We start from the raw sequence: 18618 nt of genomic DNA, 5'->3' as shown, positions 1-18618 counted from the left end.
CTCCTGACAATACAATAAGAGCATACATATATATCTAAATATATTTTTTTACGATACAGATGGGATAAGTAAGTCAACCTCTCAAATGCTGTATCTCGATCACTTCGTATATATGTTTGTTATAAATCGAGGGTGCGGTTAATTGTTTTTTCCTCTCTCTCTCTCTCTCTCTTTCCCTCCCTCTCTCTCTCTTTCTCTCTCCCTCTCTCTCCCTCTCTCTCTCTCTCACTCTCTCTCTTTCTCTCTCTCTCTCTCCAAGCGTAATTAAGGCAAATATATGATACGTTGGCTTGATATGTATCACGCATTATAACAGGGGTGGCCGATTATTTTACTCGCGGGCCAAATGTGAAGCAGAAAATGCGTTTGCGGGTCGACACAAATGTTTAGACCAGTGGCTCCCAAACTTCCTTTTCACATATCCCGTACTAAAATGAGTCGAGCATTTAGTCTCATCTCTACCAATAAAATTGACTGAAAGTTCTAACAATTTCTCTCCCATTCGTTATTTTCACGCCGTTGTCCCTCAAATCTTCCCAGGGGCGATATCGCCCCGTTTCGGAACCACTGGTTTAGACTAATTCTGCGGCATGTAAGTTTTCTTTCTGAATTGAATGCAGTGAAATATATTGTTTACAAATACTGCTAGGCGGATGTGTTGATATTAGGCTGTATCCCGAGCCGTGTATGGTTTGGCAATATAGCCTTGCTGTTTGCTAGCTTCGCTAGCAGGTCTTCCGCCGCCACCGAGTGTATGTATTTCACTGCACGGTCTTCTCGTAATATGACTGAAATTATATTCCTCAATGCTAGGTGCTCATCATGAACTAAAATATGAGTTCCCGAGTAACTTCAATAATCAAATATTTAGTGCTCCAAATCTTGTTAAAATGTCGGCCTTCAGCCTGCACCTCTCATTGTTTGACATATCTCGTTTACGAGTGAGAATGACCGCCAGTTATGCGCGTACTGATTGAATTATTTTACGAATTAGGATTTGGAAGGGTATGACGTAGCAGTGTAAAGCACAGATATTGCGATACGTAATGTAACATGGCAACAAACAAGATCTGAACTTGAAGATGGAAACGGTGACTTGGAACTTCACTTGTTACGGCATACTTTGGTATATGCGAATATGGGCTTTATTTTAAATCTGGATTACTCATACAATATATGTAGGTTACGTAATAATGGCACACAAATAAACTAGACTAAACGCATTTCCGGTTCAGTTTATACAGCCTGTATAGTTTTAGTCCACGCATTAACATCAATAACAAGATTTTAAGGTCTAAATTGCCAGCAACTTTTCGCGGGCACTCAGAATCGCGTCGCGGGTCGCACAATGCCCAGGTCTGCATCATAGGCCTATTTTTCGCATTACGATTTTGCTGAGTCGTTACGAGTGACATTCGTTTCCGACATATAGCCAACGGCAAATATATATTAATTGTGACGATCAACTCGTTTCTAGTTAGTTTGATGTAGGCTACATAAAGTGGCGAATGATCGTATTGCTTAGGTAAGCCTGCCATGAAAGTATCCACCATAGTTGGAGTCATAGTAGTATCGCTATATGTCCTTTTGAGTATACCGAAGAGTGAAGCACAGTCAAGTAAGTCGAAATTTTCATGGTACTTTTATCAGTATCCCTGACATTTAATAATACAACCAGACCTAGTCGGATGGTCAACCTGGATTAGTTCAAAATGTAGCGTAACGTGCGGAAAGGGTAAGATAGCACGTACAAGAATTTGTCTCTCACGTAAATGCAAAGGGAAGTCAAAGTCAACAAAAGATTGCAACGCCGGAAGCTGTAAAAGTTAGATATTTTTCTCTCTGATCAACTTGGGATTGATTTATCATGTGGTTTTATATGAACTATATGTTCAATATATAAGATAATCTACCTATGTGGACTGGAATGTACCTATTGCGAAAGATTAACTGTAGGCTACTAAATTGCTGATCTCTATCATGATGTATACTATAGGCAGTGTTCGAACATAACATAGTAACTTTAAAAAATAACAGTAAGTCTATCATACTTTCATGTTATGATTAATCACTTTTGTGCGTTGACGAGTTAACGTCACCTAATGAAGACCTAAGGCAATGCAGCTCAAGGTTATTTCCACACAAGTCGGTGACATTTAGGATGGTCCGAATGGAGTGACTTTACGTCGTGCGATGTCACATGCGGTAAAGGGAAAAAAACACGTACCAGAAAGTGCATAGGTGGGAAAAGATGCAAAGGAAAGCGCTCAAACACTGTGTCTTGCAATGAAGGAGCGTGTCCAAAACTAGGTAAGCCATGTGTGACTTGGTCAATTTTACTTAGCTTTATTTCCACACAAGTCGGGTGACATTTAGAATGGTCCGAATGGGGTGACTTCACGTCCTGTGATCCCACATGCGGCAAAGGAAAGAAAACACGTTCCAGAAAGTGCATAGGTGGGAAAAGATGCAAAGGAAAGAGCACAAACACTGTGTCTTGCAATGAAGGAGCATGTCCAGCACTGGTAGATGAATTAGGTAAGCCATGTGTAACTTGGGGTCAAATTAATTTTATATCCACCCAGCGGTGCATACAGGGAATTTAGGATTTCGGACCTTCCCCCCTTTTCAAAATCCCAAAATTCATGTAAAATAGTGCCTGCTATTATAATTGCTTATTATTTATCAGTTCAATATAGTAATTTCTCTATCATTGGAAAGTGTTTAAGTTTTTTTGGGAGTTAAAGAACCTTTAAAGCAGGCGTAACAAACTCAACTGACGTCGCGGGCCGGATTCCACACTTCCGATCACTCGCGGGCCGCACCAAAATTCCTCAATCCTAAAATACCTCAAAATCCATGCTCTTATTTTTCATTTGAATACTTCAATACCAGCGTGTATACAAAAAAGTATATTACATTATATTGCGGATCATAGGGGTTCTACTCTAGCTGCACCTTTATTCGCAAACCGTGGAATTGGCAATAATATGATGACTGGGCGGCTGAATACAGTTATAAACCGATAAAACACTAAAACAGTGGCTCTAACGATGACACAAGTTGACATATTTATATGCTGCCTTTGCGAGGAATGCAAAAGGATTCAACTGTAAACGCGGTCGTTGGAATTTGCTTCATATTATTATATCGCGATTCGGGTTTCTCTGGATGCTCGAGACCTCTATTCCATGCAACCTAGGGTTACCATATTTTGAAATCGGGGAAGGACGACACTTTTACCAAATCGGAAAGTTAGTTGATCAAGACTGAAAACAGCCGATGTTGCAGTGAAATGAATTCGCACTTTCTTGCCTTCTCGGAATTGGGTGTTAATATCAGCGACCTACTCCTAACAGTGACTAGAAACCACAACACCGCAGTCGGGTGGTGGCGGGCCGTATGTTTGACACCCATGCTTCAAAGTGTTGGATTGTGCTCAAACGATTCTAGTTATCTAGCTAATGGCAAACGATCAATAACGTCACTTTATTTTGCCCATTTCGTGAACTTTCAGCTATGGCCGTTGTTGATTAATCAACTTTGCCCCTCTATTTCTCAATCGCCTCACAAAAACGAGAGAGGTATTTCGGATCTTTATCGGGTTTTGAGCTTGATGCGACGATTTTATAATTGCAAAATAAAGTTGCTCTTATGCCAGCAACCAATCACCCGCGGATTTGCGCCCTGACATATCGCACGCCTCAAAACAGTGGTTCTTACTAACCAGCGGAACACTTACGCCGATCTGCAAGTCTTCGCGGAACCCCAAATTTGCGCTGAGTCATTTAAACAAAAATCGACTACAATAGTATATAAATACACATCTAATATAGGGTTGCCATACGTCCGGAATTTCTCGGACATGTCCGGAATTTCACTGTTCAAACTAGCGTCCGGGAGGAATTTCTAAAATATGCCAAATGTCCGGAATTTTGAAGACTTGACGTAGGCTCATAATTTTTTCGTAAATCAGCATAAAAACAATATTTTTGGGGAATATTTATGCTGATGCATGATATTTTTCTTCGCGCGATTTGCTATTACATTTATTGATTTTAATATAGAGACTACCACCCTCGCAAAAACTGCAATAAAATATAAAAACAAATAACCTTCATTTACTGGAATAACCCTAATTGTAACCGCAATTATAGGAGAACGGTATATTCCTAGAGATCGTTGAGGCCGTTTAAATGCTTTATTCAAGGATAGTGGTTCCAAACGGGGGTCATTTACCTTCATTTTGGGGTTTGCGAATATGTTGAACGTAATCAGCTTCCAAAATAGCCCGTGAGTAAGTCTGGGCAAAGGTGCTGACTTCTTTTAGTAATCAGCTCGTCAAATTTTGATCTGGGCCACGGAACATTTTCAAATTGGAGATGGAGTCGCGACCATAAAAATTTGGAAACCACTGGATGTTGGGTGTTTATAAACCTCCGTGGTGCGCACCGGCATAACGCTGATAAACAATCTTATCGGTAGTACATGAACATGACGTAACGATGTGCAATTACGCTCCCGTATTTTCGAACTCATCTTTCTCCACCAGCTCTGCCGCTAACTCTGAACATGTGGGCGGAGAGTGGTATTTAAATAGTAATATATGGAACAACCAATATTATTGACAGAATTCATTCAAATAGTTTAACGACCAGATGCATATAGAAACCAGATTCCTATAGCAAGCCGTCCCCCCTCCCCCCGCCCAGAAGTTGCATCGATTACCCTATAGTGTGGGCTCAAAATCATTGTTTATTTGGGCAGGAGCTGAAAACATGTTCTTTCGTTCCCGGTTACACAACACACAGCCACATACTCCTGAACCGGAACTCCGGTCTATGACCAAAGATTTTCTAGTGTGACGTCATAACTCATTTTGAAGTCCACTAGGAGGCGCTAAAGAGTGTCCGGAGTTTGGGTTGCAGAAATATGGTAACCCTAATCTAATACATTATTATAGATTGCTGCGGTGCACGAAATGAACTGTGGTCAACAGAATGTTAAAAGAACAGAAAATATTAACTTATAATTTTCACACAAAACGAAAACATCACAAGTTCAGAAATGCGAGGCTTCACCTTAGAAATTGCCATGGTATTGTCCAGTCCAGTCGAAACGCAACAGCGTCGCACCAATTGCTTAATTGCAAATGATCTTGTAGATCGAATAGGCATTTCGGAAGAACGGGGTTTCGATTTAGAACCCCGACCTCGCATGTGCACGTCACGGCATAGGACGTACCACCGCAGCACCGACAATTCGACTACATGCCTACAACCAACTAAAACAGCTGCGACAGTGCGACACCAGTTCGGGACCGACTGAGGTCGACTACAGTATCCCTACCTGTGTTAGATGATTATCTAGGCTCCACCTCGCCACGTAATCCGCGTGAACGTGAGCGGTGTGTCTTATAAAACCCTAGAAATGGGCCTTGCTACCAGTCGATAAATACGGAATCATATTAAAGGATATCGGCCTGGTGTAAAATGACCAATGTAGTCGAAACACCATGAATATCACACAACAACAACAACAACCAATGATAGACATGACGAGCGTCACTCATCACATGCATGATACATATACACCATACAGACTTGGCGGTGCCTGTATTACGATGCAGTTTTCAAATCCACATAGCGAGAAATGAAATCCCTTGAAAGTGGCATTCACATTTACTAATTCAAATTACAAACATAGCCAATTACCCATCCACATTACTGATAGCTGTAGGTAACTTGATGACAATGCCGTTTAAATGTGGGCTTGTATCGCAACGCTATGTTACCACGGAGAAATTTAAGAATTGAGTTGAGTAGTAAACGTAACCAAGCGATGTCAGTTAACAATATTCTTTGTCGCGTCAGAAGAGAGGTCACGTCATTGTTACAGTTTTTGACCTTAAATAGTTTTGAACTGTCCTGTAAGAATGCAAGCGTTTTGACATTGTAGGATTCACTCAATGGAGCAAATTCAGCAAATGTTCAGTCTCCTGCGATGGAGGCATTCAATCGCGTTCGAGGCAATGCACGACTGCCAATTGTGACGGCCACCAGCGAGAAATCCGTAACTGCAGAGAGAGAACTTGTTCCCGAAGTAAGGCTTGCTATCTCCCTGACCTGACTGTTCGGCGATAAAATCTGATAACTTGATGCCGAAGTGTTTGAAATGCCGCTATGCATCCGTTACATTTGTTTGGCTGTAGTTGCAAGGATAGGATGTCAAGATGTCAATGTAAGACTTCTGTAGGAAAATATGCGAAAATTGCAGGGGTAATTAAATTGAGTAGCACTATAATCTGTATTCCTAAGTACCATGTACTCGATTTGGTCATGAGTAGAGCGATTATTTTGACATGTCAAAATAGGTCAAAACTAGGGATGGTGTGAACCTCTGAAAGGTTCAGGTTCGTGTGAACGCGAACCTTTTTGAAAGGTTCTGTGTGAACACGAACGTGAACCTCGTGACGTCACACGACGTCATATTGTTAATTCCAACCCTATCTTCCAATGAAGTGATAGCCTATATCAGAGGTCTCAAACTCAAATGTGCTCGCGGGCCAATTTCCTAATTTGTGATGACCCGCGGGCCGCAGCATCAATAAATAGGGTTATTCAATATGCAACTAGGCATTATTTAACGGCACCTTGCGAACAGGCATTCCACAACCATCGAGAAAATGTAATTTACTATTCACGCTTGGCACGAACAAATAATATTTTCAATTATTTGAATAAAATAGTTTTTGTGTCGGGCATAATTTGTTAGAAATAATGAGTTTAGACATCATGCGAGAAGACGCATGATGATATCGTAAAAGCTGTCGGATTGTAATATTGCAGCTATTGGACCTTTGAAATGCCACAATTTTATGAAGAATATTTTAGAATTCATTAAAGATTGGTCTAATATCAGAGAATGTGAGCGGTGTAGCCTAATCAGGGTTTCTCATATACTCGTGATAAGTATAGGCTATAGTTACTGTCATTGCCAAAGTCAAATTAAACCAGCGTTAGGGTTTTCCTCGATTAATATTGGAACATATCAATAACAACTTAAATATAATTATTATTGTTCCCAATCCATAGTAATAGCATTGTTTCTTAACCGTTTTAGCGATCGTACCCCTGGTACTTTTATTAGATTTCCAGTGAACCTTGTCGATTTTCAACACAATTTCTGATGAGACCTATAAAAATCAGAAAGTCCATTTACATAAAATCGCGCGTAGCGCGAAGAATATTTTCCAGTTGAATAAAATAGCCAAGAAAATATCCACAGCATATAGGCCAATTTCCACAATGCATCTGGTACCCCCTGATGTGGTGCTTTGTACCACGAAGGGGATACGGGCCCTGGTTAAGAAACCTCTGGAATAGAATTTACTAATCGCCGAAGAATCCATTGGTGTTATAGCTGTGGACTGTGGAGCGTACCACTACCTTACTCGCCACCGATAATAACATGGGCAGAGAGAGAGCAAACAACATCCAGGATGTAACCAAGTATACGTCACGGGGGCCACAGAATGTCAATGTTCTCCATACAGACCTGATTAGATTTCTATATTCTATATACTCTACGCAGCGCAAGCTACGGGCTTTTGATATATTACTATTCCCCACGACACCTTTCTAAATTACTGCGTCCGTAGGATTGTCAAGTATCTATTCCTTCTCTGATTTTAACGTTCGACCTTACTCAACTCGAGTCATTTTTAGTTTGTCACTCAGTCAATCCAAAATCGAGTAATTTGACGAAAGGTCGCACCAAACCAAATCACTATTTTCAGTCACGAATCATCAACGGTTCATGTTTTGTCATCATGAACCTGAAATGTGACGTAATAGCGATCATCCACTGCATGGTAGATTTACGAAGTTATGTGATAGTGAAGTTTATTTAGATCTCAGGTTTTTGTAGTAGTTTTAGGGTGAACTTTAAGTTCCTAAATCTAAAAAAATATATATGACACTAGAAGATATTGTCGAATACTTGAAATTGAAAAATGCCTTCGCGGGCCGCACAAAATGTTCTCGAGGGCCGCATGCGGCCCGCGGGCCGCGTGTTTGAGACCTCTGGCCTATATTAATGTACACGATACCTAGCGAAGACTCGGTCCACATAATGCCACAATGCTGAAGTACATATCGGCGTTTTAAACGTCGCTTAATGTATCAACAGCGGTAATCAAAGGATATAATAATTGCGTAAAATCAGTACATTCCGTCGCTTTGCCAACAATTTCGACGAGGACTTACCAAGGAATATAAGCTTACGCCTTAACGGTCTTAGCCAGACCGGACAATGTGTTCGGAGTCTGAGTATTGCTACTTTGATATTGAGCAGAGTGTACAACGGGTTTCAATACTCGCTACCAATACCACAAACAACAACAAGTTATGCAGCGGTAGCAAACACCTTAATCGCACGGATTTGGTTTTAATGATACAGTAAAGATATGAAGTCAAGATTGACCCCGTACGTCCGTTCGATTTTTTACATCAGAAGACGATATCAATGTCATTGATTGGTTGAATAAGCATCATTTGCTGACTACGTATATCGCTCGTGATGATAGATAGTCACTAAATATTCACAAACGGAAACTGGTTATTCCGAGAAAATTTTTGCAACAAAGCAACTAAAACTTTTAAGGTTGTCAAGGTGCATGGTGCATGCTCGTTAAGCGTTGATTTTTTATGCTGCCAGCACCATGCATGGAGTGTCCCGCAGTTGAAATGCAATAAATGTGAGCCAAAGATCTTATAATGGATTGAAAATTACAATTTATCAAAAGGTTCACAGTGCAGAACCTACCAAGGTTCTGTTGTGAACACGAACCTCTAAATTTCCGAGGTTCACACACAGAACGCGAACGTGAACCTCACGTTCACACCATCCCTAGTCAAAACTTTGTCAAAATTGTAGCGTTAGGCCAAAATATTGTCAAAATTGTTTACAAAGTCCAAATTATTTTGCAACCTGCATTTCGTTTGTATCGTAGATGTTTGCTCTCTCGGTGAACTTATCATTTGACATTTTACAGCTTGTAGACTTTATAGGCCTTACCGTTGTAGACGGCCCATTATCTGCTCATTGCGAATCATATACGGTCAAATGAAACAAATAGGTTGACATGGTGTTATGCTCAACATATCGCATTATCCGACCTGAAGCAAGACTGCGTGGGCACTGGTTCTTGTATCAAGAAGCAGGTGATGGAAATTGTGATGTAGACAACATTGTCAGAATGAAGCAACACGGTGTGTCACCAGCAGTGTACGCACAACTTCAGTGTTGTCAGCCGACGACTGCCGCTGTTGAACGTTCTTTCTCCATTATGGACACGCTACTAGTAAGGACAGACACTTTCTACCCGAGAGTGTAGGAAAGTGTCTTTCGTTGTTGTTGTACTACGACAACTTATAACTATTTCTACCACAATGCGTGATGTAACTACTGGAATTCTTCATAGGTCCAAATTTCGTTCAAATAAAGCTCTTTCATGTAAAAATTTGTCAGTTTTTAAGTCAAAAAAGGTTTTTTCAGGCCAAACTACTTCGTAAGAACAGACAGTTCCAACCAGAAGTGAAGATAAGTAAAGCAATTCTAAAACTATGCGGGAAAACACCTAATTTACATACATGAGGTCAAAATTTTGTCAAAATTAAGTTTTTTAGGGCAAAAATGTCAAAATTTTGATTATTTTTTAGGTCAAAATCTTCCCTATTTAGACCTCAAAAAATCTCCCTAGTCATGACAGATGACCAGATGAGCTTTATTTATTAGTACATCGTAGCGGTTGCAAAGAGATAAAAGTAAAGGAGTCACGTATTGCAACATGAATCTATATGTAGCTATCTCTTCAGGTTACACATGAATACGCTGAATTCATCATTTTATTCATTTTCATACAGGATAAGGCCAAAAACACAATGATAACATCATCGGTTATCATATAATAACTATTGGCGGTTCTTTCATATAACCGAAGGCCTATAGCAAGTTTTCATAATATGCTCTATAAATATTTTAGCGTCCTCATGCAAGGATAAGATGCCATCATCACGCTGTAAAGCTCTGAAAAAATCGTGCAAAAACCGGGGAGTTTCCAGGAACTGTCAATTAACATGTAACAAATGCCCAAGTAAGAAATTTAAAATTAAACCTGCACTGATTAATGAGACGAAGCAAATAATAATCGCTCCGTATTACGTGAACTCGAGAAATCCAAACCTGGAGCGAATACGGCCCCTGCAGTAACGAATGTGGAGCTGGTCTCAAAACGAGAACCAAAGGGAAGAAAAAGCAGAGTGTAACGTGTTTTGGAACGGATTGCATAAGTTCACCCACAGGTGAGACGAAGGGGATTTGTCGGATGAAGGCGACTGCTTTCATTAGGGTATAGCCAGAGGGAGAAAGGTAGTGCCTCCTCCAAACTTCCTTAGTTTTAACTGCGTCATAATGGCTTCTCGTGGCGTCTCGTCATCCATAAATTGTGGAAACCACAATGCAATTTATTATTCTATTCATTTTCAACGTTAGGTACATATATAATCTGGCCTGACTATAATGAGATTCTTCAACACTGAATTGAGTTATCAAATCTGTATATTTTATACGTGGGTTGCAAGACCCTCCTGTGAATGTGCGCGAAATTGAAATTTGTCGTTATCAGTTCCAGATCCCGTTTATTCATGGGGACCTTGGACTGACGCAGAGTGCTCAAAAACCTGTGGCGGTGGAACTCAAAACAGAAAGAGGACATGCTCATCTCCCAATAAATGCAGTGGATCAGATGCCGAGACTTTGCCGTGTCAAACCGACGAATGCCCAAAGCCGATAGGTAACGATGCAAATTATACTGTGTATGTTTCAGAGATGAGCGGATTTTAAATTGCTGTGTCCTAATCCAATCCGAATCCGAAGCTTCAAATCCTAATCCTAGTCCTAATCCATAACTTTTATATATTCAAATCCTAATCCTGATCCTCCTCCGATTCAAACTTGGAATTCCACTTAGAAACAATAGCCTACATCTTATGCAATTATGCAAAAAGAAATAATTCGCTGAATGAGTGCCAAAGTACAAGAATTAAACTTGGCAAACTATGTAAAATCGTGGTAGGATGGAAAATCGGTAAATTCAATCTTGATCCATTTTCATTAAAATCTCAAATCCTAATCCTACAAAATTTCACAAATCCTGTTTTTCCAAATCCTAATCCTAATCCATGCTCATATTTGGTATGTTTGAGGTTAAGCGTATTGGTTGCGCTTGTTCGCTTTCGAGCGTCAACTGCCATGGTGTTTTCACTCGATGTGAGTTATTCCAATCACGACAATCAATAACGTCGAGATCGCGAGATCTGATTCCTGTCCTTCTTTGCAATAAACAAGATATTCGAAAATCTGGTATCGGAGGGTAGCCTGCTGCGGCCAACCCAAATGAAGGCATGGATCTATCGAGAAATAACATATAGGCCTAATGATAGCCAGGGGTGTAATTTTTAAGAAATTCTTCGTGCTGTGCCCGAAAGCTGTAATCGCTGTAAAGTGCATTGCAATCTTACGTCTTTCATAACAGTTGTTCGACCCGTAAATAGAACTCTGACGACAGACCTGTTGGGCCCGTCTAACCGTTGATAACGTTTAGTATGGATTTCACTTGAGTCTTACATGTGGTTGTGGAATTGTACTAATCTAAAAGTATTCCTTAGCAGTTCATAATTTTGTGTCTCCGGAAATCTAAAAACCTGCTAAAGTTAACGTGCTGTTTAGAATGGGCAGATTGGTCTCGTTGGACAAAATGCACTAAGACTTGTGGCGGCGGGAGTAAATATAGAGCGAGAACGTGTGCTGTCGATGAGGGTTGCGAAACTTTGCGTGGAGAAAGACAGCAAGAAACAATATGTAACGAGCAGCCGTGTCCAAGTATGTACAATACAACACAGCTCTTCCATATAACGTGTATAATAGTTGCATATAACCATCAAAACTGATGCATTTAGGTTGGCAAGATTGGTCTGCTTGGAGTGCATGTCAAGTTACGTGCGGCGGGGGCACAATAACCCGCCAACGTGCGTGCTCAATATCGGGAAAATGTATGGGCGAGGCCTCACAGACTACGAATTGTATGACGAATCCTTGCGCAGGTGATTTATGAAAATGACAACTTATAGCTGCATTTTAATAAGACCCAATTCCATACAGTGGCTTATAGAATATGGGAAAATGTTATCTGAATGAAGACCATCATCAGACCAGCCAATTATTAATTAAACCCATCGAGAAAGAATCGGTGCGAACACGGCTGAAAGCTTCAGGCCTGTTCAGGGGATATTTCCGTGACGAAGTCGATATCATAAATCGAAATTAAAAGAATAAAACACGCAATTACAGATCTTTATGTGATCCGATTAACTTATATCTATAAAGTCATTAGGTTGAGAACCATCAGTATTATTTCTTGCTAACGCGAATACGACAACATAGGATAAGGCTGTCGGAGTTTCGTTGAATATTTAGAAGCTGTTAATGGACTCTTTGAAGGGAACAATATAGTGTCTATATCACTGTTCAATGTGGACAGGACATATGTCGTATATATCATAAATTAATGCACGGATCTCTATAGTAATGTAGACATTTATTGCAATTTACAGAATGGACTGAATGGTCGCTTTGGGGAGATTGCAGTAAGTCTTGTGGGGGTGGGACAAGGTCAAGGCAAAGAGGATGTAGCATAGAAGGCGCATGCGACATTCTTGGTGGAAGCAAACAAGATACGGAATATTGCAATGAATATCCATGCAGCCCTGCAGAAGGTACGCCTGTCAGATCCAGCACACTGTTATTGCAGTAACCTACATATTAGGGATGGTGCGAACGCGAGGTTCACGTTCGCGTTCTGTGTGTGAACCTCGGAAATTTAGAGGTTCGCGTTCACAACAGAACCTTGGTAGGTTCTGCACTGTGAACCTTTTTGGTAAATAGTAATTTGGACTTCACTATAAGATCTTTGGTTAAAATATATTGCATTTCAACTGCGGGTCACTCTATGCATGGCGCTGGCAGCATGAAAAATCAACACTAAACGAGCATGCACCTTGAGAACATTAAAAGTTTTACTTGCTTTTTTGTTGCAAAATTTTCTCGAAATATCCAGCTTTCCGTTTGTGAATATTTAGTGACTCTCTGCTGTGAGCTTGACCCGCAACCACACAACATCACGAGCGATATACGTAGTCAGCGAATGATGCTTATTCAACCAATCAATGACATTGATATCGTTTTCTGATGTAAAAAATCGAACGGGCGTACTGGGTCAATCTTGACTTCATATCCTTACTGTATCATTAAAACCAAATCCGTGCGATTAAGGTGCTGGCTACTGCTATATAACTTGTTGTTTATGGTATCGGTAGCGAGTATAGAAACCCGTTTTACACTCTGCTCAATATCAATGTAGCAATACTCAGACTCCGAACATATTGTCCGGTCTGTCAAAGACCGTTAAGGCGTAAGCTTATATTCCCTGGTAAGTCCTCGTCGAAATTGTTGGCAAAGCGACGGAATGTATTGATTTTATGAGATTATTAAATGCCTTCATAACCGCGGTTGATGCATTTAGTGACGTTTGAAGCGCCAATATGTGCTTCAGCAATGTGACATTATGTGGCCCGAGTCTTCGCTAGGTATCATAGGCTATCACTTCGTTGAAAGATAGGGTTGGAATTAGCAATATGACGTCACGAGGTTCACGTTCGTGTTCACACAGAACCTTTCAAAAAGGTTCGCGTTCACACGAACCCGAACCTTTCAGAGGTTCACACCATCCCTACTACATATACTCGATTTTACTTTGCGTCATTTACATTATTAAACATTAGTAGCCGATTATAAACATGACCCGCTCACTTCAACAATATTGCCCAGAAAGGCATCAGCCATAGCTAAGCTAATCTCAGTTTTTTTCTAATGATCATAAATCAATTCCCTCGAAATACATTCTCGTAAAAAGCAATTCTTCTAAACACCCGGATTCTCAAATTAAATGCGTCAAAGAAAACCCATCTCGTCGGTCTCACGGTCATTACAGCTAAAATCGTAGACATTTTGGCGCGCGGAGTCTTGAAAGGATAATTTATGAAACCTTTTTATCCCCCGTAGCAAATGCTTTTGATTTAGAACCTCCGTCAGACACGTGGTCCGATTGTTCAAAATCCTGCGGCGAAGGGACTAGGAATATTCGCAACTGCACCAGCGGGACGTGCATACAAGAGTTTGAAGGCTGCAATGACGGAGATTGCCCAGCAGGTGTGACTATGTAAGGCAACTGGGAGCCTAATTTTTACAATGTATTTTAGCAATTTGCAACCGCGGTGCCGCCATATAAATATTATACATCCGTCAAGCAACAATATATGTTTCTATTCGTTTTTTCAGTCTGTCATTCATTGAAAACGAATTGGTTGAATTGAAAATTCTTTCATATCGATATTACTGGTAAATTTGTGAAGAACAATTAAGAAGAATTATTATCCGAATCCCTTTTCCCAACAGTAAGTTGCAGCAGTGAGCACATATTCCATGCAAACCGCTACGGGTCCAAGCACGAATGCTGCAACAAAGCCCGAAGTATCCAAGACGCGAGTTGCGGAAAAGTAGTACCAACATCTGGCAGGCGAATTATCGGGGGAGATGACGCTGCCGAGGGTCAATGGCCGTGGATTGTAAGCTATTTCGTACGGTTTGGAACCTTGAAAAGTCTGTAAATTTCTGTATTTATTTTAGGTTGCCGTTCAAATGAGTAGTGGATTCTGCGCTGGTTCTATCATCAGCGAAAACTTCATCTTGTCCGCGGCTCACTGTTTCGCGTACGTTTTATTCATATTAGTCGGTCATCAGCTATTCGTTGATATAAGAAACAAGCCCTGGGCATAATCAAGAAAAATAAACAGAGTCAATATGGCTGACGCAAGTGACCTATAATGCGTAATAGCTATTGTCGATATTTCAACAAAAATGTGCCATCCAGCCCTCGAGCCCACGATTTTGCTTTCACCTTTGGAGTGCGCGCTCTGCAGGTTTTCAGTAATTGACAATTTTCATATACCTCATGCAGTACTGAATTCCATTGCGTTTCAGATACGACTCGGGACAGCCAAAAAATACCACCCATTGGAGGATAATTTCCGGAGTCTTGAGTCTGACTGCTCTCGCATCCAGTAAACTCCATGAGATAGAAAAATCGTATATCCATCCTGACTACAGCTTTCCAACAGCCGACATTGCTTTAGTGAAGGTAGATGATTTGAGATAACTAACGACTAAGTTATGATGAGCGACTATAACTCTTACAACATCGCAACTGACCATTTAGTTGAAAAAGAACTTGCAGTTTGGAAACATTCAAGCGATCTGCTTACCTTGGGGAGAAAAAACAAAATTCGACTCAACCTGCTATGTAACCGGATGGGGAGTCAGTAAGTTATGGTTTGACTGGATATCGGTTTGATAACGCCGCCCGCAAATAAGAATGTTTAGGGCCATTTTGTTTCAGTTAACGAAAGTTTGAAGCAAGGCAGCATATGCTATTCAAATGGACAGACAACATAATATACACGCAATGGAGTTCAATATCCATTCCGAAAATCGGACATAGTCAATTAGTCATGCTTTCCAATTAGATCATGACCAAAACGTCCTGTAATATGATATCAGTTGATGCACAAAAAACAAATAAGGCCAACATTACATGAGTTCGTGGATCGACCGATATCGTATTGTGAACTAATTGTTGCACTTCAAACAAATGATGTTTTAAAACACGTTGTTTAAAACATGTTTTTAACAGTGTTTTAGAACAATGCCTTTAAAAAAATGTTGTTGTTGTTGTTTTCATCAAAAATTGTATTATTATTATAATTGTTTAAATAATTTCCAAAATCATGTGGCATGAGCCTGCAGACAATTTGCACCCGATATAGTCGACGTATACGATATGGCATTGTTAAAACCCTCCGTTTATATCTACGTGCTATAACTGTCGAACAGACGACGATTTCGAGGGTTCTATCCATATGCAAGATCGTCGTCTGTTCAACAGTCACTCATAGTACATAGATATAGGACATTGGTACGGAATAGATGTTATCTGATGATGATGACCGCCGACCATAAAATGCTGCATAACGATGAAGTCCTGGTCAAAGATATTTTTGGGCCGTTTATGACAGGGGCCGGAAGCCTTTTTCATCACGGAAGCCATATTTCCCCTACATCTTCAATTGTAAATATCAATCCACTGTGACGTCACAATTAGATATTCATGACGCTGTGGCTAAAAAAATCCATGTTTTTAACGAGAGCCATGTTTTAAACATGTTTGTTTTAAATGCAACCCTATACCTAATGATATACACCTCTGTTTCAAAGAAGACTCCATATAACAGGCCGAAAAGAAGCCGAAAAAAAAAATTAAATTTTCTGAGCTTCGCTTGTTTCAGGTACCGTACCCAACGCTGTTACAACCGACCTCCAAGAACTCGGGATATTAAATTTCGATCCACGGGCATGCGTTCACGCTTATGGTAAACACGAAGGATTAAAGCGTCATGTACCCTTTTTGGAGTCAAATCGAGGATACCTATGTGCCGGTAGCCTCACTAGACCAATAGACAGTTGCTCGGTAAGAAATCATTCATTTAAGCTATAACCGGTATTTAATATTATGCAGGACTATTCGGCGCTCTTATTTCAGCACTAGTTGCTACTGAGCTAGGACATACCGTGATATATGAAGTTTAGTCCGACATGTGATGCGAAGTACGCTGCCAAACACACCTTAGCTTAAAAGGCTCACCTTAAAGCGTGGTCCGAACCCGATAACGTTTTGGCGCCAAATAGCGATGTCCCGCTCTATACTGATTGTGGTGGAATACTGATGCCGCATTTCATTAAACAGGGAGACAGCGGCGGTCCGTTGGTTTGTCAGCGTTGCAACAGCTGCACTTGGTATATCGCCGGCATCGTATCCTTCGGTCCAAATCCGTGCGCTATGATTGGAGTACCTGGGGTATACAGCAATGTTCTTTACTACGAAGACTGGATTTTGAAAATTACCGGGATGCCGAAACATTCTTCATCGTGTCCGGATAATTGAACTAAATGACGGAGTTCTGCGTTTCAAGTTCCTGGAATGGATGATTTTTATGATATCTTTGATTTTGCTCGCAAATGTATCACATAGTAATAGTATGGTTGTGATGTCTACAGGAGAGAGGAGATTGAGAAAACATGAAGCATGCGTCACAGCTACCACTTGATTACGAAACAATGACTCAAGCGGTGACGTTCGCACAGCCATTTTTGTTTGAACAAATATCTTTAGGTGCGGTCCGATAATAAAGCAAAATACACGGTTATTTCGCAATAATAACCGCTAATTGGAGTGTATTTACGATCACAAATGCCAAAAACGATCAGTTTCATTACGTCAATTCAAAAGTTTTCCGGTGAAAACTTTATGGAAGGGTATAAACATGGTTGTCGGTGAGAAATCATCCACAATCCCATGCTGCGTAGGTTTTGGCAGGTACTATTTGCCATACGAAAAATGAGAATAACTTTGAAGATTTTCACTACAATATGGTTACTCGAATATACTTCAGCGATGCTATGGAAAGCAAGTTAGTAATCACTCTCAATTAAGCTATAGAGGTGAAGGAAGTTGCCATGTACCATGTGGGCATGTTTCTTTTCCACTTGAGAGCAGTAAATACACAATACATGTGCATGTGCATTACTGCATTCGCTCCTGCGACATTGATTTGACTGGTGGAAATGCGACATCTAGTGCCTGAGAGATTTCAACACAGGGGATGTACGAAAACAGAGGTCTCTAGCCAAGTACATACTCGTCCGAATTGATTATACTTCTTGTTGGGATCCATGACTTAAAATCATCAGTTATCCCGAAAAAGGAATGTCAGTTAGGTTATGTATCACAGAATAGCACTTACAAATTCTATTCATGCAGGATACTCAAAATAACATGATCTGTTGATCACGACATCTAAAATCCAAATAACGAACATAGTTTGTTTGGTGAACGTAATAACACAATGCATAGATTTGAGAATTTTCAACATATAAATTCTGAGTATATGTGATATATGGCAATATGAGTATATTGCAGTGCTCGGTGAATTCACCGAGTGATGATAACATTGATTAAATGGGTCAGTTGGATCGACGAGTGCCACTGACACACGGATTGCTACCAGACAGGTGGACGGAATGGACAAAATTCAGCGAATGCAGCAAGAATTGCGATGGCGGGATCAAAATAAGAAAGCGGCAGTGTATTGGATACTATTGTGTGGGGCCATTTACTGAGAAGAAGAGATGCAATCGCCAGAGATGTCCGAGTCATTTAGGTATGCCGATATGGATATAGCGTTGCACACAGCATGCTTGTTTGACTGGTATCGAGATGGTAGGTTTCGGCAATATGCGATGGTCATTTTGGGTTACCATATCTCGGAATCGGGAAAGGAGGACACTTTTTTCAAGTCATAAAAGTTAGATATCCGGGATTGAAAA

General features: G+C 40.4%; 1 protein-coding gene across 3 annotated transcripts; it reads left to right on the top strand.

The window, feature by feature from the left end:
- Positions 1–1457: 1457 nt before the first annotated feature.
- On the top strand, positions 1458–17464 carry LOC145445976 (uncharacterized). Of its 3 annotated transcripts, none has more exons than XM_080324147.1 (17): positions 1458–1618; positions 1679–1825; positions 2377–2538; positions 5959–6102; positions 10046–10156; positions 10236–10364; positions 10694–10855; positions 11791–11943; positions 12021–12164; positions 12675–12836; positions 14200–14328; positions 14575–14744; positions 14806–14888; positions 15160–15316; positions 15395–15497; positions 16521–16702; positions 16979–17464. In XM_080324147.1, exons 1-17 carry the CDS (start codon positions 1537–1539, stop codon positions 17174–17176), a joined length of 2418 nt encoding a protein of 805 aa, XP_080180273.1. In that variant the 5' UTR covers positions 1458–1536; the 3' UTR covers positions 17177–17464. The 3 variants fall into 3 exon arrangements, with proteins under 3 accessions (XP_080180273.1, XP_080180272.1, XP_080180274.1); XM_080324146.1 differs by having other exon boundaries at positions 10688–10855; XM_080324148.1 differs by lacking the exon at positions 1679–1825 and having other exon boundaries at positions 1462–1618; positions 10688–10855.
- The last annotated feature ends 1154 nt before the right edge of the window (positions 17465–18618 follow it).

The sequence above is a fragment of the Botryllus schlosseri genome, chromosome 9 (assembly GCF_051294905.1).
Source record: "Botryllus schlosseri isolate E-star chromosome 9, Bs_hap1, whole genome shotgun sequence".
In the NCBI taxonomy this organism is placed as follows: domain Eukaryota; kingdom Metazoa; phylum Chordata; class Ascidiacea; order Stolidobranchia; family Styelidae; genus Botryllus; species Botryllus schlosseri.
Note: the sequence above shows the minus strand (reverse complement) of the source record. Positions and strands in the feature narration are given on the sequence as shown.